Source organism: Anolis carolinensis, chromosome 4 (assembly GCF_035594765.1).
Source record: "Anolis carolinensis isolate JA03-04 chromosome 4, rAnoCar3.1.pri, whole genome shotgun sequence".
In the NCBI taxonomy this organism is placed as follows: Eukaryota; Metazoa; Chordata; class Lepidosauria; order Squamata; family Dactyloidae; genus Anolis; species Anolis carolinensis.
In genome coordinates, this window is record NC_085844.1 from 214,061,743 (window position 1) to 214,086,345 (window position 24,603).

The window sequence follows — 24,603 nt, forward strand, 5'->3', positions numbered from 1 at the left end:
AGGAAATAAACAGAGAATTGAAGGGGATAAATACTCCCTCCAAAATGTACACCTAGCCTGTACTATTATTAAAGGGAAACAGTTAGAACACTGTTTATCTCCCGGATGTGCACATGCTATTCCATGTTGTTCTCAAGCAAACAGCAGTCAAAACTAATTGCCCCCTTCGCTCTTTCACCCAATCCCGGTCCATTTCCATCACCCACCCCACTCCCAATGGCATCCCTGTCCGCATATCCCTGTTGTCCGCACCTCGGAAGCTGACGTGCACCTGCCTCTCTCCAGTCCCCGGCAGCTGGGTGACCCTCTTGACGGTGACACTCAGGGCCATGATGCTGCCAGGACTTGGCTTCGTGCAGGACTGACTGGCCAGGTGTGACGGCCGCTGCCGCTACTGCTGGGCTCCACCTGTCTCTCCGGTGAGTCAGGCCTGGAGACTCACCAGGCAGGTTTAGCCACCCAGACCCCACCCGCAAGGCACACATTGTCCAGTAATAAGCACAACTATATGAACTGGGCAGGGACCAAGTCCCCCTACACCTCCAAATCTGGCAAACCTGCTTTTCCTTTAAACCAGTGTTTTCCAAACTCTTATCCTCCAGGTGTTTGGACTTCAAGTCCCAGATTGGCCAGCTGCTAGGAATTCCACTGTTAAAACAATCCCTTTTCCTAAAACAAAATCTGCATCCCTCCATCCACCACAAAAAAACCTGTTCAGTCAGCATCTGTGATATCACATCTTTTTTTTTTCAAACTGACTCTATATATGTCTCTATATTAATTTTTATTATTATGTTAGGAAATCAGTGTGCTGACAGCAGTACATTCCCTGACTGATAATAAATTCTATGTCTGGCTTTGAAATATTATGCTTTCAGCTTGCGTACTATAAACAGTTTCCCACAGACAATGTTTTCCCTCTATTCTGCATTTTATTTGTTAAAATAATAGGTGGAAGATTGTGGACACATTTAAATTGATCATGTAATACAGATTCAAGCCGATATTGAAGAAACTGATTTTGTTGTGCAAAATGATTCCATTGGAAATACTAGAACCAGTTTGATACTTGAATGGCAATTACACAAAGCATAGAGTAGTGGTGCATATTAAGGGCTTTCTTTTCCATGCTTTTGTGGGAGTTTGTTTCTTGGTCCCTGCAAATTGAAGGTAGCTTTGAACTGCATTAAATGGACAGTGTAAATGGGTCTTGTGACTCACCTCACACTTTGTTCCAAAATGCTGTTTTCTTCTTCTTCCTCTTCTTTTTGAATGACATGAAGTTAAGTTTCCTTCATGTTTTGGTCATATAATCTTTATCTTGCTCTCCCCTTTTTCCTATTTAAAACTTCTTTTTTTTGTAAGTTTGCTTTCTGATCATAGACTACTGGGACAGTATATGATGCAGACTGTTGAATTTTTCACCCAAGATCTGCAAATATGCATTAGTGATACATTTTAGTTTGGAATGTTTTTGTTCTCTGTTCCTTTGGCATATTGTGGTAGGAGTTACATGGAACCATATGTTAAGTGACAATATGTGATAATGATGTTTTGAGTGCTGCTAGCATAAAGTATTAATAGAGTGTAGTGGTTTGAGTGTTGTACTAGGAATCTGAGAAACCAGCATTCAAATCTCCATCAGACATGAAAACCCACTGGGTGACCTTGGGCAAGTCACAATCTCTCAGTCTCAGAGGCAGGCAATGCAAATCTTCTTTTGAACAAATCTTGCTCAGAAAACCTCATTATAGATTTGTCTTAAGGCTCTTCCACACAGGGCCCATAATGCACAAGCTCGCACACTTTTACCAGAGGTATCCAAACAATGCCTCCGTAAAACCAATTTAATTTGGGACAAAGCAGGAAAACCCTGCTTTGTCCAGAATTAATCAGGTACCGGATTAGACCCGGGTCTTCCTGAAAGACTTTAAGATACCCGACTGGGCGTGGGTTAAGCCCTGTGTGGAACTGGCCCTAGAGTTGTCATATATAAGCTTGGATAACAATATAATAGAAGTAGAAAAAAAACAGAAAGGTTTATCAACAATAATTTAACTGTTTCAATTCAATCTTCATTTCATCAGGGACTGGGATAGAATTGAAGCTTGTAATAACCTGTAATTTGTGTTTGATTTTAACTTCAGAATCTAAAACCAATCGGAGTCAATGCTTGGGAACATGGATGTTAAAACTGTTGAACAAGGTGCCCCTTTGCACATGCTCAGTCAAAGGGTTTTGTTTCCAGAGTTAGAGCTTTCAGACTAATATCTAAGAAATCTGGTCTTTTTTCATCTAATAACCAAAGAGTTTAGTTTCGTAATTTAGGAAGAGAAATGTGGCTTATGTTTGTTTTTGTTGTTGAGTTATTGAGCATCACAAATGCTTGTTGGTCTTGTGCAAACCACCTAGCGATTTCTACCTTTTGCCCAGTCCCGCATTAACTCATAGCATCATCTATGTAGACACTCCCTGTTTTAAAACACTCCATAGATATTTCCAAGTTTCTATGAAATAAAAATGTTTTCAAGTCTATTTTAGTTCCCCCCCCCCCCCAATTTCTTAACCAGCTACTGGTGTCCTTTAATTCAATTGGTTCCCCACCTGCCGTCTAAGAAAGCAATTGTTCTTAACTGGAATTGATCTAGCTCTTTTTAAAAAAATGCATATATGTTTTCCCGGTTGGAGCCAGGTAGCTGTGATTTATATCGGCCACAAAATGAATACCTTGAGCTATTTTCACTCTCATGTTTGCGCTGACAGCCTTTCCTGGAAGGTTCTTTAGAAGATGGGTGTGTTCACACAATTTATAAGATGGGCAATGGTAGGAGTTCCCACTTCAACATGCATTAAACTGCAAACAGGAAAATAACTAGCAAAGAGGGGTTGCGTGCATTTGAACTTTCACCAAGACACATCAACTTTTAAGAGGGTTAAGGTAGCTGCTTTTTAAAATATGATTATATAGACATGTCCATTCCAGAAGAGACATTATCACATTAAAATCTCTCTAGTTATCCTAGAAATACAGCAAATACACCTCCTCACCGAATTTGCCTCTTACACTCCCTCCTTGTATCCCCTCCCCTCTCCCCCACCTCCATCCATCCCCCTCTTTTTTCTTCTTTTCTTTCTTCTTTCTCTTTCTCTCGTTTTTTCTTTCCTTCTATCTTTCCCTCCCACTCCCTCCCCCACACATTGATTTAAAATAGTAAAAGTAAATAAAAATCATATTAAAAATCTCTCTAGTTATTGAAGGCATTATGGGACTAATTCAGCACATGTTGGTTACCTTCACAACTAGTAATCTAGATTGTGGCCTGTAAGAAAAGTATTATTTTATGGCAAACTAGCATTTATTTATTTATTTATTTATTTATTTACAGAATTTATATTCCACCCTTCTCACCCCAAAGGGGTCTCTGGGCGGATCACAATGTACATATATATGGCAAACATTCAATGCCATTAGACAAACAACACACAGACAGAGACAAGACACTATTTAACTTCCCAGCTTCTGGCTTTGCGAGGGTATGCTCAATTCTGGCCATAGGAGGAGCTGCTGCTTCATCATCCACTGTGACGACGAGTCCTTTTTTGATGGAGTACTTCCTCATCCGGTGTTGTAAATCAGTTAAATTAGCCTCCCCGCATAAGCGGTCCCTAAATGTTCTTACTTGACAGATGCAACTGTCTTTCAGGTTGCTTAGGTCAACAACGAGCAGGGCTATTTTTAATTTTTTTAATTGTTGGGTGCTCACCCTGACACAGGCTGGCCTCGAACCCATGACCTCTTGGTCATAGTGATTTATTGCAGCTGGCTACTAACCGGCCTGCGCCACAGCCCAGCCCTGGCATAGCCTGAGTTAGGCATTTTGTAATGCTATTTATTTAAAATGCTCATTACTTTTTGAGTTTATAAATTGCCTCACTAAATGCATAGCAGTATAATGGGACCTTTTAGAAAATTGTATAGCTGATGAGCTACAACTCCCATCAGCACAAGACATGATCAGGCAGCAACACCTATCAGCTTCAGATCTGGCTGAGATGGAATTCATGGCTTTCCTCCTAACTAGTTAGAGGGCTCAGCCTTCTTCTTGGGCTGCAACTTCCATCATCTCCAGGCTGCCTGCCAAAGGATAGGGTTCATGTGGCTCTCCGGATGTGGGTGGACTCCAATTCCCATCAGCCCCAGACCTGTCTGGAAACCAGTTTTCCTAACCAATCAGAAATTTAGCCTTCTTGTTGGGTTGCAACTCCCATCATCCCAAGCCTGCCTAGTGAAGGAGGAAAGGATGCTGGGAGACACAGCCTTGCAAGTAGCTGTCTGACTGCTTTGGAGGAGAGCTGTATCCATGGTCATGGGTGGAAATTATGTCGTTCTCCTGCTGTACTCCAACTTCCATCATTCTCTAACAGCCCCTGCCAAACCCTGCCAGTATTTTAAGTTGGGTTATGAAAACTGTGAGTACAAAGTTTGGTCCTGATCCATCATAGATGAGATTCACATTGCTCTATGTGGCTGCACTACAACTCCCATTATCCTTTATCAACTCCCCCAAACCCCATTGTTATTTTAAGCTGGATAATGAAGGGTATCTGTACCAAGTTTGGTCCAGATTCATCAAGCCATATGGGTCAAACAAACCAACAACATACCTTGCACATATATACTGGTACTTTGGGTTTTATATATATACTAGCTTGGGAACCCGGCGATTCCGGGGTTATTTGATAAAGGCATTATTTGTCTTTGATTGTTAGGTATTCTCAGTTTGGAGTGGGTGAACTACAATTCCCAGAATTGTGGGTCAATCCTCCCCAAACCCTGCCAGTATTCAAAGTTGGCCATTTTGGGTCTGTGTACCAAGTGTGGTCCAGATCCATCTTTGGCTGGGTTCAGTGCTCTTTGGATGCAGGTGAACTACAACTCCCAGAATCAAGACCCATTCCCACAAACCCCTACAGTATGTTCATTTGGTCATGCGGCTTCTCTGTGCGAAGTTTGGTCCCGGTCCATTGTCGGTGTGAGCCAGTTTCTCTGGATGCAGGTGAACTATAACTCCCTTTCCCCCAAACTTGTCTAATATGTTCTATTGGTTATGGGGGCTCTGTGTGCCAAGTTTGGTCCTGGTCCATCATCGGTGGAGTTCGAAGTGCTCATTCATTGCAGGTAAACTATAAATCCCAGTACCTACTACTCCCAAATGTCCAGGCCAATTCCCCTCAAAACCCACCATCTGGGCCTATCAGGTATGTATGGCAAGTTTGGTCCAGACCTATCATTGTTTGGGTTCATAGTGTTCTGGGTGTAGGTGAACTACAACTCCTCTACATTCCCCAGTAGGAGTCACAGTGCTCTGACTTGATACAGGGTGAACTACAACTTCCACCGTGTGGAGTCAATCCCCCAAACTCCTCCTCTGCTGTGTTTGTTCTGCAGACAGATTTGAAAGGGAAGGGCAGTAGGTGGGGTCATGCAAATTCCACACCAATGGAGAACCCTGGGATGCCTGCCTGTGGTGGAAGAAAATGCAACATCTAGGAAGAAATGGTTCCCAAATGAAAGCATCCCTTAGGTGGTGGGCCGGTGTTTGGGGAGGACATTGGCAGGGGTTGGGCTGCATGTTCATGGCCCTCGCTATAACCGCAATGTCAGTGGAAAAGAGTGACTTGCTGGCTTCTCAGCACTGGGAAGTATAGCCTGTTTGTAGGGGCTGGATGCTGTCTGCTGTCTGTGTGAGCAGACACACGTGCCACATACATACAGGTTTTCACTTTTATTATGGATAGAGAAGAGATACATGAGGTACCCCATTTCTATCAGAGACTTGATGTATATTTTTGCGGAAACCATTTTTAGGTTCCAAAATATCTTCTGCCATATTGATTCCTGGAGGGCATTGTCTAGGGCTGCTGCTGCTCAGTCGTTTAGTCGTCTCCGACTCTTTGTGACCTCATGGACCAGTCCACGCCAGAGCTCCCTGTCAGCTGACACTGCCCCCAGTTCCTTCAAGGTCATCCCAGTCACTTCAAGGACCTCAAAAGCACCTCAAAGATCCATCCATCTTTCCCTTGGTTGGCCTCTCTTCCTTCTTCCTTCCATTTTCCCCAGCATCGTGATATTTTCCAAGCTTTCCTGTCTCCTCACAATGTGGCCAAAATACTCCATCTTTGCCTCTAATATCCTTCCCTCCAGTGAGCAGCCGGGCATTATTTCCTGGAGGATGGACTGGTTGAATCTTCTTGCGGTCCAAGGCACTCTCAGGATTTTCCTCCAGCAGAGTTCAAAAGCGTCTATCTTCCTTTGCTCAGCCTTCCTTATGGTCCAGTTCTCGCATCCATGGGTTACTACGGGGAATACCATTGCTTTGACTATGCGGACCTTCGTTGCCAGTGTGATGTCTCTGCTCTTCACTATTTTGTCAAGGTTAGCCATTGCTCTCCTCCCAAGAAGTAAACGTCTTCTGATTTCCTGGCTGCAGTCTGCGTCTGCAGTGATCTTCACACCTAGAAATATAAAGTCTGTCACTGCCTCCACGTTTCTCCCTCTATTTGCCGGTTATCAATAGGTGTAGTTGCCATGATCTTGGTTTTCTTGATGTTTAACTGCAACCCAGCTTTTGCACTTTCTTCTTTCACCTTGGTGATAAGGCTCCTCAGCTCCTCCTTGCTTTTGGCCATCAGAGTGGTATCATCTGCATACCTAAGGTTGTTAATGTTTCTTCCAGCAATTTTAAACCCGGCCTTGGATTCCTCAAGCCCCGTATGTCACATGATGTGTTCTACGTACAAGTTGAATAGGGAAGGTGAAAGTATGCAGCCCTGCCGCACTCCTTTCCCAATCTTGAACCAGTCTGTTGTTCCGTGGTCTGTTCTGACTGTGGCTACTTGGTCTTTGTACAGATTTCTCAGGAGACAGACAAGGTGACTTGGTATCCCCATATCACCAAGAACATGTCATAGTTTATTATGATCCACACAGTCGAAGGCTTTAGAATAGTCAATAAAGCAGAAGTAGATGTTTTTCTGAAACTCCCTGGCTTCCTCCATTATCCAGCGGATATTGGCAATTTGGTCTCTCGTTCCTCTGCCTTTTCTGAACCCAGCTTGGACATCTGGCAACTCTCGCTCCATGTATTGCTAGAATCTGCCTTGCAGGATCTTGAGCATTATCTTACTGGCATGGGAAAAAAGTGCCACTGTATGGAAGTTTGAGCATTCTTTAGCGTTTCCCTTTTTTTGGTATGGGGCTATAAATTGTTTTTTTCCCCCAATCTGATGTCCATTCTGGTGTTTTCCATATTTGCTGGCATATGGCATGCATCACCTTGACAGCATCATCTTTCAAGATTTTAAACAGCTCAGCTGGGATCCCATTGTCTCCTGCGGCCTTGTTATTAGCAATGCTTCTTAAGGCCCATTCAACCTTACTAATAGGATGTCTTGCTCTAATTCACTCACCACACCATCAAAGCTATCCTCTATATTATTATCCTTCCTATACAGATCTTCTGTATATTCCTGCCACCTATTCTTGATCTCTTCAGCTTCTGTTAGGTCCCTGCCATCTTTGTTTTTGATCATGCCCATATTTGCCTGAAATTTGCCCCTGATGTTTCTGATTTTCTGGAAGAGATCTCTTGTCCTTCCTATCCTATTGTCTTCTTCCACTTCCATGCATTGCTTGTTCAAAAATAGCTCCTTGTCTCTCCTGGCTAACCTCTGGAATTGCGCATTTAATTGGGCGTATCTCCCCCTATCGCTATTTCCTTTCGCCTTCCTTCTTTCTTGGGCTACTTCCAGTGTCTCAACAGACAACCATCTTGCCTTCTTGGTTTTCTTTTTCTTTGGGACGTACTTTGTTGCTGTCTCCTGAACAATGTTGTGGACTTCTGTCCATAGTTCTTCTGGGACTTTATTTATTAAATCTAGTCCCTGAAATCTATTCTTCACCTCCACTGCATATTCACTGGGAATATGCAGTTTACTCAGTCTAGGGCTGAGTAAATCAGATAAAGAAAAATATTGAGGATATGTTAGAGCCATGCTAAAGGCCCATTAGTACAGCTTCTGTTTACTCACAATAGCCAGTTATATACAAATTAAGCATGTTTGGGAGTGTGGCTGCACTTGTGTTGTCATTGGGCGTGTTGGCCCGCTGTGCATTGCTACCTAGAGAAACAGCTGTGGATCTGGGTGGGAGGCAGACTGCATTAGATAATACAGAACGTTGGATAAGTGAAGGTTGGATAAGCAAGACTCTACTGTACTTCTATAAATGTAATGACATCGTAAAATTTAGCATTTATGTATTTTTAACTGTAATGTCTTTTAAGTGTAAGCATGTTTTGATCTCAACTCTGACATAAAATAGGATAAAATTGTTGTTTTTGTTTTAGTATAAATGTTTGACTTCTGAAAATTGAAGGTGATTCAATTTTTACTTTTTAGAGGGAAAAGAACACTACATTGAAAAAGAATGGGTTGTGGTTCCGACAGCTTGGTTTGAAGCAATCGGAAGAAATTAAGACTGTGAGCTGTATTTCATTGCTTTGTTATTGCTGCACCAACTAGAGACTACATGTCTTACTTGAATGGCAATGAATTTATAGGAGAGCTCTACACAGACCAAAGACAAGGGAAGACAACTAACAGAATTAAATCACCGTAGGCTATGAATATGCAGCGCGTCAACATTCCTGCCACTCCCAAAGGCAAGAGGATGGCAGTCAGGTGAGTCACATCATAAATGCAGTCCCAATCATCATCAGATTAGCCAAATATGAACTTTGTGCCACAGGTTTTGCCACGCTTGAGAATGGATCTACGTCAGATCATTTTTTGGGGGGAATTTGGTTGTGCACTTAACTACCCCTAGTGGGCAGGTATGTGCCTTCAAGCCAGTTCAACTAAACATGTTCTTACATATTTCTGGTCTGCAGCATTGGTAAAATGGAAGATTATTCTTCTTTTAACACCCACTTACACCCGGGAATCCCCTGGGCAACCGCTTTGCAGATGGCCAATTCTCTCTCACCAAAAACGACTCCAATTCACCTCTGACATGATTTTTTTTAAAACTCACATCTGTTGAATGCTCAATAGCATTATCTGAGCATTCATCTACATTGCTAATTCAAAGGACTAAGTCTGAGTTCAAAATATTAAAACTGTTTCCATACAAGGGATATTGTACTGGGAGGGGGGGGGTTGTGTTGTTTGTTCTAGCAGCCTTTTCTCCTGACGTTTCGTCTGCATCTGCGGCTGACATCTTCAGAGGATTTTCAGATGCCAGCCACAAATGTAGACAAAAGGTCAGGAGAAAAATGCTGCTAGAACACAGTCATACAGCCCAAAAACCACACAACACCCTAGTGATTACGGCTGTGAAAGCCTTCAACAATACTTTTATTGTTCTCTTACTTTGCTTTTATCATGCCAGGCTTTCAATTTATAACTCTGTTCTAACTCTTTATTCTGGACACCTGCTTTAGAAAGAAGCCCAACGATAAACATGGATTGCTCTTAACCCATTTTCAACCATTTGGAGAAAGTAGATTCAAAACTGGAAACAGTTCTCTCCATGTTCTATCTACCCAAGTGATTCACAAAAATCTCCACATTATTTATAACACATATAAATTCCTTTGTACTGGAACTATTTCTCATTGGTAACAGAAAATAATGATTTAAATCGAAGGAGAAAAAAGAGACTGAGGATATTTGGAATTCCATAAACATGTTTTAATGGAATATGAAATACAAAAGAAGAAAACCCTTATATGAAAAACAGCATTCGGATTAATCAAACAAATAAAGGTGTGCAGAAGATTGCGGTAACATTTTCCAATGTATGTAACATTTTTCAAATGGGTTTACAATGTAAACTTTCATACCAACATCACAAAAATCAGATTTCATTTCAACCAAGCAAAGCCTATTACGGTGTTTTAAAAATGAATTTGTGCCGTATCTTCCCTAGCTGAAGGCACTGCCAATAAAGTCAACTAGATCAGGCAGGCAAGCTCAACAGAATAAGTCCAAGAAAAATCCTGATGCACCGAAATAATAATTTATTACTGTTACAAACCAAGGAACTGAAAGCAACAGTAACTGGCTGCAGTCAGTTTAACAATCTTTCAGGGAACTAATTGGGAAAAAAACTGAGGTTTGGAAAATTCACTACGCATTTTGATACTGGCCTAATGAAAATGTGGAATGATAAACACATCAATTATTTGATAAACCCAAATTATAGATTTCCATTATGGCTGAATGAAAAAAGGCAACACCCTATGATTTAAAATTTTAGCTTTAAAAAGAAAAAAAATCTTTGGCTTTAGAATGTTAAATCACCGTTTAGATTAGTGATTTGACATTAATGGAATTTTCTTACATTTTGGAACAGTGATTGTGTTTGGAAACAGTAACATTTACATTTATTCATATATTGTATCCCTAAAATCTAATAAAGATTTCACACTATATTTTAAAGTGCTTTTGAATATAAAAAGGTAGTAAGAGGCACGGAATTAATTTTTTAAAAAATAACTGGAATTATGTAATCTAAAGTAGGAATTCAATGTCTGCTGTAAATTAAATATAATTGACATCTTGAATAAAGTGGTGCAATAACTGTTTAAAATGCCATTCTTTAGCTGTTGCCTCATTAAATCTAGGTGCCAAATTAGGAAAATCACATAGTGATTACTTTCTGTATCAGTGCATCACTCAAAGTTTGAAACATATTGACTAAAATGCCCTTGAGAGAGAAACTGTATTTTGGAACAACTGAAGAATATATTTTTTAAAATGATATGCAATCAGCTTGAGGAAATAAGGATTAAAGCTTCTTTATAAAATACATCTCTAAAAATACATGGCATTACATAAAGGCACATCAGAATTTAAGGCAACAGAAGTATTTGGTGCAATCATCAATGCAAAAGGAGTTCTCTTTCTAGTCAGACACTAGAGAACACTTTCCAGCAATATATAACGTGATATACTACAGCTGAGCTTACAGAATTATATAATAGAAAAAAAGTTACAGCACCAAGATTTCTAATACATTCCAAACTAGAGAAAACAATGATTCAAAGAACGAAGTTCATTTAGTGAACTACAGGAATATAAGAGCATTGCTCTTATCTTTTCATTTTGGATCTTTTCAAATTTTAGGAAGCCATGATCAGCTATAGTGGTATTTTGAAGAAAATGGACTACAGTTTTAGTATTCTTTATCCAAAATGCTTGGAAATAGGAAGTATTTTGAATTTTGAAATATTTCCATATACATAACGACATTTCTTAGATATGGATTACAATCTAAACACAACATTAATTTATGTTTCATATTCACTTTATGCACTTTAACCTAAAGGAAATTTTATGCACAATATTTTAATAATTTTGTGCATGAAACAAAGTTTGAACCACGAGAAAGCAAAGATGTCACTATTTCAATCAACCATGTGCACAAATTTAGATTACAGATCATTTCTGATTTCTGGGTAAGAGATACTCAGCCTGTATATGCTAAGAATAATTCAGTATCAACTGTAGAAATAGTTCTACATGATTATCATTTCTTTTAAAATGCACTGAAAGGCTGAACTAATGGAAAAGGTGTTAAAGGAGAAGGCTTGATGAAGAGGTAAAGACTAGTAGTAACATCCGTAAGTGATATAACAGGTATAGCAGAGTCCAATCACTTTCTGAAAGTCATATCTAAAGGCCCATTCAGTTTCTATATCATAAGCAGTAAGTTCACTATTCATGCTAGAATCGTCCTTTAAAAAATCAAATTCAAAATTCATTGCATAGTATAAAATGCAAAAATACATGGCCATGATTAATGATTTGAGATGTGAAGTAGTTTCCCTACTAAGAACCACTAAGAGCATCAATATTCTTATATACTGTCTGCAGGGTATATCATATATCCAATATATGTAGAAACCTTATTTGGGATACAGGGTAATACATGTCTATTTATTAGAAAGTGGTATATGCAGTATTCTTTTCTTTCTTCTCCAGTTATGGTTTGTTTTCCGGTTGCTTTTCAGAAGGCAATTTCACAGGAGTCAGGCCAACCTGCTTGAAATAGGTGACCAGTTGCTTGGGAACTTCAGCCAAGACTGTCTGGGAAAGTGCTTCACGGGGAGCCTAAATCAGGGAAGGAGTACATATGGAGAAATATGTGCTACAAAACATACTCAGAAACACTAACATTTCTTGCTTTGTGCTGAATAGAAGAACTGAGAACAAACAATCCCTTCAGAAGCAGGCAATCTCACATTTTAATGGAAAAGGAAGCAAAATACTATATAAAATATTTATCTTCATTATATAGTACTATCTAAAATCTCTAACGTCCTCTAGATAAATATTGTAATAACGTAAAGACAATGAAGAACTGAAAGGGATTTGAAGTATCCAAACCTTTACATTCAATGGAAACTTATCACCAATTACTTGAGTTATGTTTCCATTTTCTTTTGATCTTCTACAGTAGCTAACTGTATTTTTATTTTTCAGATTATCAAGGAATTTTTTTCCCTACTGACAAACTTAAACAATTTTTGGAAATAGAGACAAACACACTCTAACTTACATTTTGGAACTTTCGGAAAGGAACAAATTGGACAATATCCCTTGCAGCTGGCTCCCCCGATAAGGACTTTAAAACACCATCATCCCCATCCAGGAATTCCATGGCCTTGAATTCAGCATTGCCAACTCCAACAATAATAATAGACATGGGCAGCTTGGAGGCATTGACAATGGCTTGCCTGGTTTGGTCTAAATCAGTGATCTCTCCGTCTGTGATTATCAGCAAGACAAAGTATTGCTGCAAAAAATTAGAGCAGTCATTAGGGGTTTAATCTCAATTCTTACATAAAGTAAAAGTAACAAAACTTTAGAGCTCAAAGGTTAGGGAAAAGTACAGTGAAAACTCTGCTTTTATTTTTCTATTAATTTGTAATAGGAGAAATACATCACCAGGAACAGATGACATATACAGACAGAATTTACTTAGTTCTAATGAAAATCTGTCAACAAATATGGAAAATGAAACAATGGCCCACTGATTGGAAACACTGCATATACATCCCCCTCCCCAAAGTGGACACCAGACTTGCAATTTCTCGTTTCTATATGGTTGTGAAAGCTAGGGAGTGAAGGAAGCAGATCTGAAATGTGATGGTTGAGAAGAGTTCTGCGGATACTGTTAACAGCTAAAAGACAAATTCTGAACTCTTTAGAAGTCAAGATGAGACGGTTGTACTTTGGCCATGTCATAAGAAGATGTGACTCACTACAAAAGGCAACAATGCTTGACAAAGTAGAAGACAATAGGAAAAGAGAAAGACTGCATTTCAGATGAACAGACTCATTCAAGGAAGCCACAACCTTGACTTTGCAAGTTCTCAACAGGGCCATTGATGATATGGAGATTTGGAGGACTCTCACTCATAAGATCATCATAAGTCAAAGTCAGCTTCACGGCAGAGAACAACATAATCTTAGAACACTAAGTAAATTTTTGCAGGAGTGTTGTATAGTTTCTAGGACTGTATGGCTGTGTTCTAGCAGCATTTTCTCCTGACATTTCACCTGCATCTGTTGCTGGCATACTTACATGCTAATGGAGGATCCCACACAAACACTTGTAAATCAGGCTTGCTAACTGCACCCTTCACACTTAGTTAATAGACATTGGTTCTTTCTCCCACCCTGGGCATTCCACAGGTATTCCACTTGCTTCATTACCATTAGACGCTCCGGAGATGCCAGTCACAGATGCAGGCAAAACGTCAGGAGAAAATGCTGCTAGAATACAGCCATACAACCTCCAGTGATTCTGGCTGTGAAAGCTTTCAACAATAAATGTTTGCAATTAACATCTTGGAACACTAAGTAAATGTTTGCAATCAAAGATATTTTAAGCTGCCTCCCCTATATAAAAAGTAAATACTTAAGATTAAATCAGGCAGACTCACTGAAGCAGTCCCTTGTTGTGCTGAATGAGCAGCAAATCTAGCAACATGATTTATAATTGGCGAGAAATTTGTTGGCCCGTAGAGACGAATCTGAGGCAATGCTTGGCGATAGGCACCCACAACTCCTTCGATTCCTGAGACATAAAACAAGAACAGTTATTATGAAAGTCTAGATATTAGTTTATGTGGAGACCACTCATCAGTTGCATCACTCTCAAGACATGAGCATGGAAATCTGATTGTGTGCACCTGAAATATAACTGAGGTATACATTTCTGAATTTCACAATCAAATTTGCAGAATGGGGAAAAGTGGAGGCTCTATTTGTGTGTTTTTCACTCTTCCTATGTAATACCACCTGAAACACACTATATTGTTCTAGGGAGATCTGAAAGAAAAACAATGGCTTGTCAGGATGGCAATAAAAAAAGGTAAGCTCAGAGTAATTGGGGCAGGATCTGTTCCATCATAAACACATACAGACATACAAATAAAAGAGCTGGCACACTATTAAAAGGAAACGTTTAGCAAAAGCTGAAAAATGTGTAGAAATGTGTTTATTCTAGTACTTAAGAAACATCTTTAAAAGCTGATGGGAATTTAAATAAAACAAGAATTACACCAACTGGAGAAAATGTGCCATTCAGTCCCCCCTCCCCACTTTCCTTAACGCCATTCAGGATTGCAAAGTAATCTTTAGGAACCCATAACTTAAAATTTACCACTCACAAATAGCATCTGCAGTGTTTCTTCATAAGCCGTGCTACCATTATTACAAGACTGCCCTACCTCCAACCAATTTTAATAGAAGACATAACAAAGCCGTTGTATACGTTATCAAGAATGTTTTAGTTGAATTTAGCTGCATATTTGCTAGCAAAAATAGCTCTCTAAGGGTTTTCTCCAACTTAAAAAAAATTACACTCTAATGCCACTAACATATTATACAGTCGGTAATACTTCATATATTACTCGATTTCCAGAATGTTTAAATCCTACTTCCCATCATTTTGAAAGTTCTAAAAGCAGTTAACAGCTGATAAAATGCAGACTCGATAAGACTACATCGCAGTGCCACTTGACGGCATCACTGTTACAAACAAATATAGGGCTCATCGAGACTTAGGGTATTATTTAATGTAGCTTCTTGCCAGGGGGTTGGACTGGATTTATTTATTTATTTATTTCCAGCATTTATACCCCGCCCTTCTCACCCGGGGGGACTCAGGGCGGCTTACAACAGTTGGCAACATTTAATGCCAAAAACATAATAATAAAACAAAAACAGTACATATAATCAATTAAAACTATAAAAATATATCATTAAAATACATTATAACAATTAAAACATATGTAAATTAGATCCATTTGTCTAAAAACCTCATGCCCATGAGCAGGGCTGTAGCCAGAAAAAAATTTCCGGGGGGGGGGGTGTTGAAAATTTCGGGGGGGGGGGGGTTGAACCCCTAAAACCGCCCCCTCGCTACAGGCCTGCCCATGAGGTCTCTTCCAACTCTATGATTCTTGGTTACTCTTTTCACTTTCCCATTCAAATGTTTTCCTGACATTACAAAAATTGAAAGGTGGCACTCTTGGGTTCATTTGACAGCATCTTGCCTTTGACATTGTGATATCAGATATGGCTGTGTTCAACTTGCTCAAAGCCCCCAGATCTGTTATAGGATTGCTGCACTGCCCTCCTCCTGTTTCTCCCCAAGTACTTCCTTTCATTTTTCCCCCTAGAGATAAGTAGTAAACTATAAGGCTACTTGGTGGTCCCTCCGGATTAATGATGGTGCTGCTAAACGCCAGGTCTGTAAATGGAAAAACAGCTATCATCCAGGATCTTATCCTGGAGGAGTGTGCAGACCTGGCATGCATAATGGAGACATGGTTGGATGAGGTGGGTGAGCCTAATCTCACCCAGCTTTGTCCTCCCGGGTACTCCGTGCAGCACCAACCAAGATGTGGAGGGCGGGGAGGTGGTGTTGCAGTAGTCTATAAAGATTCCATCCCCTTGACCAGGTGCCCCATCCTGCAGTCAACCTTGTTTCAATGTGTCCACCTGAGGGTAGGTGAGCGGGACAGAATAGGGATTCTGTTAGTGTACCGACCACCCTGCTGCACTATAGTCTTCCTACCTGAGCTAGCAGGGGTGGTCTCGGGCCTGGCGTTGGAGTCCCAATGGCTTATTATGCTGGAGGACTTTAATGTCCATGCTGAGACCATCCTTACTGGAGTGGCTCAGGATTTCATGGCCACCATGGCAACCATGGGGCTGTCCCAATTAGTATCTGGTCCCACGCACAAAGCAGGGCACACACTTGACTTGGTTTTCTGCCAGGAATGGGAGGAAGGTGACGATATGGAGGAGCTGACCACCGCTCCTTTGCCATGGACCAACCATCAGGTTTAGGCTTACTGTGCCCGCCTCCCCAGCCTCTGCAGGGGTGGAGGACCTATTAAAATGGTCCACTCTAGGAGGCTTCTGGATCTGGATGGATTCCTGACGGCTCTTGGGGAATTTCCCACCACCTCGGTAGGTGATCCTGTTGATGCTCTGGTATCTCTTTGGAATGAGGAGATGACTAGGGGAATAGACACAATCACTCCGGAATGTCCCCTTTCGAATAGCCGAGCTAGACCAGCTCCTTGGTTCACAAAGGAGTTGGCAGCGATGAAGCGAAAGAAGAGGGAACTAAAGTGTGTGCGGAGTTCAGAGCTTAACGAATCAGACCGAAGGATTTGAAAACTTGGTGGTTTCAACAGGTTTTTGGAAATGATTAATCCTGTAACCTCAGGTGCCACTTTAGCCACTTGTCCTGTACTTTATCTGCTCTTCTGATCTTGTTATGGTGCTTACTCCTATTAGTCCTACCTGATAGCTATACAGTAGGTTGAAGTGTGGAATTTTGGCCTAGGTTCTTTGCTATCAGTCACATTTTACCCTGGCTTTATGCCATTTTTACCACATGAATCCTATTTTGGTCATATTGCCATGTTGTCCGCTTCATATATTTTATATGTGAATAATTGCTCTTATTTGGTATTATATTGTTTTAAAATATTGTAATCTTAAATATGTCAGTAAATTGCTATTATATTGGTTCTTGTACTTTGGATTATGTATATGTATTGAATGTTTTATTATGTGTAAACCGCTTTGAGTCCTTATCGGAGATAGAGCGGTATATAAATAAAGTTTTGTTGTTTGTTGTTGTATGTTCCTATCTAAGGGCATACGCTGCGGCAATAGATGCTGCAAAGAATGCTTTCTTTGCAGTTAATATTGCATCCGCAAAAAATCATCCAGCGCAGCTGTTTCGAGTTGTCACAAGTTTGTTAAATCCCGTCTCTCAAGACGGGATCCCTGACTACTTGGCAGGCCGCTGTGAAGCATTTGCTCGGTTCTTTGCAAACAAAGTAACTTTGATCCATTCTGACTTTGACACCATATTAATGGCAGCTTCCGAGGATGTAACATGAGCACCTGCTTGTCCAGTTTTGATGGATTCTTTTCAATTGGTTCAGCTCGAAGATGTGGACAAGGTGGTTGGAGAGGCGAGAGCTACCACATGCACCCTAGACCCCTGCTCCTCCTGGCTGGTAAAGGAAGCCAGAGGGGGTTTGTCAGAGTGGGTGAAGTTGGTGGTGAATGCCTCCCTTCGGGAAGGCAAATTTCCAACAAGCCTCATACCGCTGTTGAAGAAGCCATCACTGGACACCACTCAATTAGAGAACTTTCGGCCAATTTCCAATCTCCCCTTTTTGGGCAAGGTCATGGAACGTGTGGTGGACGCGCAACTCCAGGTATTTTTGGTAGACACTGATTTTCTAGATCCAGCACAGTCTGGCTTTAGGCCGAGACAAGGTACCGAGACAGCCTTGGTCACCTTAGTAGATGATCTATGCTGGGAACTGGATAGGGGAAGTGTGGTCTGCTGGACCTCTCAGCGGCCTTCGATACTGCAGACCACTGTATCCTTCTGGGACGCCTCGCTGGAATGGAGCTTGGAGGTACTGTTTTACAGTGGCTCTGGGTCTTTCTTGGGGGTCGTTCCCAGAAGGAGTCACTGGGGGACACCTGCTTGGCCCCGCAACCATTGTCTTGTAGGGTCCCACAGGGTTCAATACCATCCCCCATGCTGTTTAACATATACATGCTGGGAGAGATCATCCAGAGTTTCGGGGTACGATGTCATCTGTATGCAGATGATGTCCAACTCTGTTACTCCTTCCCACCTGTTACTAAGGAGGCTGTTCAGGTCCTGAACTGGTGCTTGGCCGCTGTGTCGGACTGGAAAAGGGTGAACTCTGTCCAGACAAGACAGAGGTCCTCCTGGTCAGTCATAAGGCCAAACAGGGCATAGGGTTACAGCCTGTGTTGGATGGGGTCACACTCCCCCTGAAGACACAGGTCTGCAGCTTGGGTGTTCTCCTGGATTCATCGCTGAGCCTGGAACCTCAGGTCTCAGTGGTGACCAGGGCAGCATTTACACAACTAAGACTCATGTGCCAGCTGCGCCTGTACCTTGGGAAGTCTGACTTGGCCATGGTGGTCCACAGTCCTGTTACATTCCGCTTGGATTACTGCAATGCACTCTATGTGAGGCTGCCTTTGAAGACGGCCTGGAAACTTCAATTAGTACAACAGGCGGCAGCCAGACTTATAACTGGAGTGGCGTACAGGGAGCATAACACTCTTCCGTTGCGTCAGCTCCACCGGCTGCCAATATGCTACCGAGCCCAATTCAAAGTGCTGGTCTTATAACTAACTCTACAGATTAAAAAAATATCTGTAACTCTACAGATTTAAAAAAATCTATAGCTCTTTAGTGTGAAAGCAGTAAGCCTGTGGTCTTAGAAACACCAGCCTCAAGGCATAAACACTACCCAACCAAAAAATCTAAGTGGCTGAAAGCTTCCAACACACTCTCCAAATCTTGCACCTTTAACCCAAGTTGAAATTGACACATACACATACTCTGACAATTCACATTAAATACAGTGGGTTTGTTTAAAATTTTTGAGTAACGTATTTCAGAATATCAGAAAAGGAGGGGAAATGACCTCAAATAGCAACTGATAGGCAAGATATCATTTGGATACTGTTTTAAAAAAATGAGGCATACAGCAAGAAACATCATTCCCTCCCATATTTCTCAACACTTTCAGATGTGTCCACTGCATATTAAGTAGCACAAATTCTGGTCTTGTGATACAGCTGTTCATCTTTGTTTCTTACCCACAGCCTTGCAACTACCATCACAGGACTCTAATGCTAGAGGAACCCACAATTTACTGTTAAGATGAACCATATCAATATTATAAATATTCAGGGACCCTCGACCACTTTATCCTGACTGAAACATTTGAAGCATGTCTGCTCCTGTTTTGATTTTGAATAGAAGAACCTCTATCTCATTCCCTTTCTGTTATTTTATTATTAGATTACAAAGAAAACTAAATGCCTACCTTGGCAATAAGGATTGGTAGGATTGAAGTTCAATGCAAATTCATGTGAAACCTGAGAAAACAGAGAAATTAGAGAACTACATAGTCAAAGACAGTCAAATGCTCGCAAAAATACTTGATCCCAGGAACCTACCTGCCAATCAGGAGGCACCTGAGCTCCAAATCCAAAGGCTGGGAAGAGTTTATCACTGAAGGAGAAAGTAACAATAAAAATCAATACATTATGTTCATGTTTTTTTTACTGAGAGGTAAACAAAATGAATCTATATTTAATGTTGCTGCATGCTGAAGAAGCTGTATGCTGCAACTGGAGCTTTTTATTTGTACTGGAACAAATCATAACACACAAAGAAACTGAATTCTGGAAACTGTGCTACAACAGAGTTGCCTTTTCCTTCTGTTCAAAACTCAGGAAGAAATTGCTTTGCTAATATTCACTGTCATCTCACAAAAAACAATGGTATTTTTTGTTTTTAACATAGCTGTTACAACTTTTACACTTGCTGAAATCAGTAAGATGATGATGATGACTGGCAGAAGCTAGACAAGAAATGTAGATTCTTGTCTGAATGAAGAGTGAGTAAAAACTACAGTAACATGGAGGACAAAGTAACATGGAGGTCACCTCCTCAGCAACAGGATATTCGGATTATTGTTGTTGTTGCTGTTGTGCACCTTCAAGTTGCTTTTGACTTATGGCAACCCAAGGCAAACCAAATCTAGACCAAACTTATCACAGGATTTCATGACAATATTTTTTCTCAAGAGGTTTGCTATTGCCTTCATCTAAGGCTGAGCGAGTGTGAATTCCCCATGGTCAACTGGTGGGTTTCATGGCCAAGAAGAGATTCAAACCCTGGTCTACAGACTCGTATTCCAACACCCAAATCATTCAAGTTGGCATGAAATGTACAATCAGTTATGTCTGACAAGACTGACATTATTTAACTCAAAATAACAACTTTATAAAGCTTGTAGATGGATTAGTTTAAATTTATTTAGCACACCTGTCGTAATCCTGGACCACACTTCCCACAGTCCAGATGGCAGTGAGATACTCATTTATCCCATTTGGACTTATATAGTGAAGAGAATCTGTTGACTTTGGATCTCCATTGGAGCCTGTGAAATCTATACCCACCTGCCAAAAAAAAAAAAAAGGGGGGGGGGAGAACACAAGTAAGTAAAGATAAGCTCTCTTCTTAGAAAAAGTGGATGGAAGAGAATACATCATACAAAATGACTTCAAGCAGAAAGAATAGCAATAAAGAAAGTTGCTAAAATAACCACTCAAAAAGTCAAAAAGTTCATCAAGGTGAACAACGGTAACACATGAGGTTGCCCATAACAGTTTACTTGTTTGTATAAATTCAATCTACATGGCGTTTGTATATACAAACACATTACATACGGATATAGCCACTGTCATTGAATGCAAGCAAGCTTTTCTTCATCATTTAATAAAAGGTGCTATTTAAGTGCCCCCCCCATATATAAACTCATGTGGTTAATAAATAGATGACAACTCACAGTGAAATTAATTTGGCAGCCTCCCATGATATAATCCAGGAAAGAATATTCGATTTCAATCTGAAAGAAGGCAGTATCATTACAATTTGTACAATAAAAATTATGGAAAAAACCCTCTTTGTCCTGCATGAAATGCTTCCTACCTTGCACAATTTCACTCTAACAATGCCAGAGTTTTTATAACTCTTCTTCTTTCTCTTCTTTTCAGGGTGAATACACTCAAATTCTACCTAGAGAAAAGCAAGACAAAGCACAACAATTATGTGAGCTATGAAATCCATTCAAGCTTTAAAAATGTACATAAGTATTTGTAATAACTTGTAATATATAAAGAAAGTAAATTCTTAAGTGCACATGAGGAATTACTATATGTCATCTATATAATGAACAGTCTAAAATGCTATAACAAGCAATAGAAAACAAATATATCAATACAACCAGTAACGAAGTTAGTGTTAATGGATGCTAGAAAATTGCACTGGGAAAAACTGCAGAGACTTTGGTGGGCTATCCAAAAATGTACTGACATACTTTATGTTTGGGTTCCCGGATCATTTAGCTGGGATAGTTGAATTGTTGATTCTAATAAAGACATCTGTACAATAATTGTACAACTGTACATTTGGAGTCACTAAATAAAATACAACAGGCCCTCAGCATCTGCTGGAGTTTGGTTCCAGGACCACCCTCACTATGGATATTAAAATCCGTGGATGCGCAAATCTCATTATATGCAAATAGCATCCCATTTATAAAATGGCAAACAAAACAAACAAGTGTCAGAGAGAGCCTGAGGATCTGTGAAACGGTGGAAGTCCACAGAAAGGTATACCTACACATTAGCTTGCCATGTGGCAAAAGGTCAGCCTTTTGAATTTTTCCCCCCTGAATATTTTCAAGTTGCGTTTTGCTGAATCCATGGATGCAGAACCCATGGATGTAGAGGGCCAACTGTATTAGAGATTTCAAAGAGGAGCTACTTGTTTTAGATTGGTTAAATATTTCAAACTGCAGAAAAATCAAGGGCAGGAACTGTGAATGTATTAACTGGTTTGTAAAATGGCATAAATAACATGGTTAGATTTGTTAGATTTCTTTTATTTTTGATTCAGTGTTGACATTCTGGCAGGCTGGGAAAAATTAAAGGGATCTCCAGTCTTCAAATTTCCAAAACCACATGGGGTTTGTAACATAGATTTATAGTGCTATGAGAGTCAGGACAAACCCAGCCATACAGCTATAGTTTTGGTTTTGTTTGCTAATGTCTACTTGGCTGAGGTCCTTAGAAATCAGGATGCCATCCACACAGTAAAAAATAGAATAGAACAGGAAGCATATCCTACGTAGTACACATGAGGACACCTCTTAATATTCTTAGAAGCAGCAGTTATAACTTAATTATTTCAAAGCTTCGGGGTACAAATCTGCTTCTTCATGTCATACTGCATCAATAGGCAAATCTACAAGCAATTTTAGAAGGAAGCTAGACTAAATCTATTATTTTTCTTGATTCATTTAGTTAATAAAACAAAAATGTAAAAGTAAAACCTCACCGGAGAACTGCCACTTGCATTCTGTAGCTGGGACAGGTTAGTGTCAAAAGAGCCTATCAAATCATGTGACCCATCACTATCATAATCATGACAGTGTACCTGAAAGGAAAGAAACAATAGCCAATGGAAGGGGGGACTTTACAATGTAGAATTACAGTTGCTCACCACTTGGTCTCTTGCTTCCAACAGCTTTGCAGTGATGCATGTGAACTCCCCTATCAAATCTGAACTGGTGCTGTCATCCATATCACTAACTGTAACCTAATATAAGAGAGACACCCCAAATTGAGTGTTTGAGAAGGAGTAGATGTACTCACCTGTTTAGAATGCAACAGAAAGGCAACTCAAACACAAAGCAAATAAAAAAGAAAATATACTAGAATGGTTGCTTCAAGACTAAAAAAGTAAGTAAAAATCCAGTTACAAAAGCAAGCAACCCTGCATGCATATACAAAAAGAAGAAAGGATAGGAACAGAAAAAAAGCCATCCAACAGCAAAATGTGTCAGGACATAGCTATCTAATCCAAAGTTCTCACTTATTTGTAAGAACTTTGCATTACTCTTCCCTGATAATATCCAGTCATGCAAAAACCTGCAAGCTCATATTCAAAAATCAACTCAACTATGAACTGAATGTCCATGCCAAGTCATTTAGGAACCGTCTCCTTCACTGAGTAGTGGTGAAAGACAAGAGCATAGTTCATTCCTAGACTTAAATGTAAGTATTTGCAATATGCACCGCCAGTTTCACAGTGGAGATGGGATATATAGGTTTTAAAGCCTTTGCCAATTTTCCAAAAACCATCAATAAGAACGGTTTGTTTATTTATTTACTATGTTTATATACCATTTTTCTCACCCTTGGGGGGACTCAAAGTGATTTACAACATATTAATGGCAAAATTAAATGCCAAACAAACATGTGAAAACCAAATCATAATATCAAACAATCACATATAACTTTAAGTTAAAATCACTAACTTATAGGTTTGAGATTAGGTAATAGCTGAGAAAATCTTTGATATTTATGTCTTCTTATTTTTCACTAAAATGTCTGACATATTCATTTTCTTGGTGTGGGTATAATATTTCCTTTCAAAAGTATGACTCAGCTTCTGCCAAGTAACCTTAATTAAACAAGGATAACCAGAACTTCAAGTGTCTTGAGAAAGAGCAGCATGATATTTTATTATGAATGAACTAGTCTATTTAGTCTAATAGTATAATTTGTCTTTAATTTCTTATCTAGCATTCATTCCGTCCTGAATTTTCCACAGCCTTTCCTGCATGTTTTCCTCAAACAGTTTACATCAGAAGGCCTAATTCTAGTTTATCTACTGCATTTGATCTGCTATTTAAAAGTTACCATCACTACTCCACAGTGATGCAGCTGTGACCTACTTGTATTAGCATCTTTCATTTAACTAAACATTTCTACTTATCAAAGACGAAAGCCCACCATGTGACAGTGGTTGATTTGTACACAAAATCCTACGTTACAGAGCAGTTAACAATCTGACCTACCAGTTTTACCACAAAGTAATTCGAAATTTGCACAATGTACTTTGAGGTAAACTGAGAAGGAACAGATTAAAAAAGCTTTACAACTCTTTGGTTTAAAACAGCATTTAACATGTCAGGTAAGAAAAGAAACATCTTCAAGTGAAGCTCCTGAAAATGGCATTTCCGGTACATTCAGTTCATATTTACAAGTTTCCCACAGAACTAACAATACTTCAGACTTACTTTGGAAAATGTAAGTTGATATTTAGCTCTTCACAATCTTGCTCTTCAAGAAAAAACATTTCTTAAGTGTGTCAGATTATTTATGTTTTTAAAAACAATTTAAATGTGTTGCTGTCCACAGTGAATATACTATGAAAACAATATATACTAAACTCTTAAGAAAACAAAGAACAGGAAGGAGAGAATAGCTACTAGTAATGTAAGTGAAGTGAAGAGAAAATGGAATAATGGATGTCACTGGCATGGCAAATGGGAGACATCGGTAAATGGGTTAATTCCTCAT

The 24,603-nt window shown here is 39.8% G+C and overlaps 2 protein-coding genes across 11 annotated transcripts in view; both read right to left on the reverse strand.

Moving 5' to 3' along the window:
• Positions 1-5,731, reverse strand: part of LOC100558674 (fer-1-like protein 4) — a 78,590-nt gene extending 72,859 nt beyond the window's left edge. The window contains exon 1 of the mRNA XM_062978751.1: positions 253-5,731. Coding sequence (XP_062834821.1) covers positions 253-331 — 79 coding nt within the window. The 5' untranslated portion in view covers positions 332-5,731. The remainder of the gene's footprint in view (positions 1-252) is intronic.
• Positions 5,732-9,738: 4,007 nt separating this feature from the next.
• The window catches only part of rbm12 (RNA binding motif protein 12), a 58,121-nt gene continuing 43,256 nt past the window's right edge, over positions 9,739-24,603 (reverse strand). For all 10 annotated transcript variants that reach the window (XM_008109953.3, XM_008109950.3, XM_008109948.3 and 7 more), the window contains 9 exons: positions 22,574-22,672; positions 21,164-21,250; positions 21,021-21,080; positions 20,498-20,631; positions 19,624-19,678; positions 19,491-19,542; positions 14,016-14,149; positions 12,626-12,862; positions 9,739-12,177 (listed from right to left, as the gene is read on the reverse strand). In XM_008109953.3, coding sequence (XP_008108160.2) covers positions 12,049-12,177; positions 12,626-12,862; positions 14,016-14,149; positions 19,491-19,542; positions 19,624-19,678; positions 20,498-20,631; positions 21,021-21,080; positions 21,164-21,250; positions 22,574-22,672 — 987 coding nt within the window. In that variant the 3' untranslated portion in view covers positions 9,739-12,048. The remainder of the gene's footprint in view (positions 12,178-12,625; positions 12,863-14,015; positions 14,150-19,490; positions 19,543-19,623; positions 19,679-20,497; positions 20,632-21,020; positions 21,081-21,163; positions 21,251-22,573; positions 22,673-24,603) is intronic.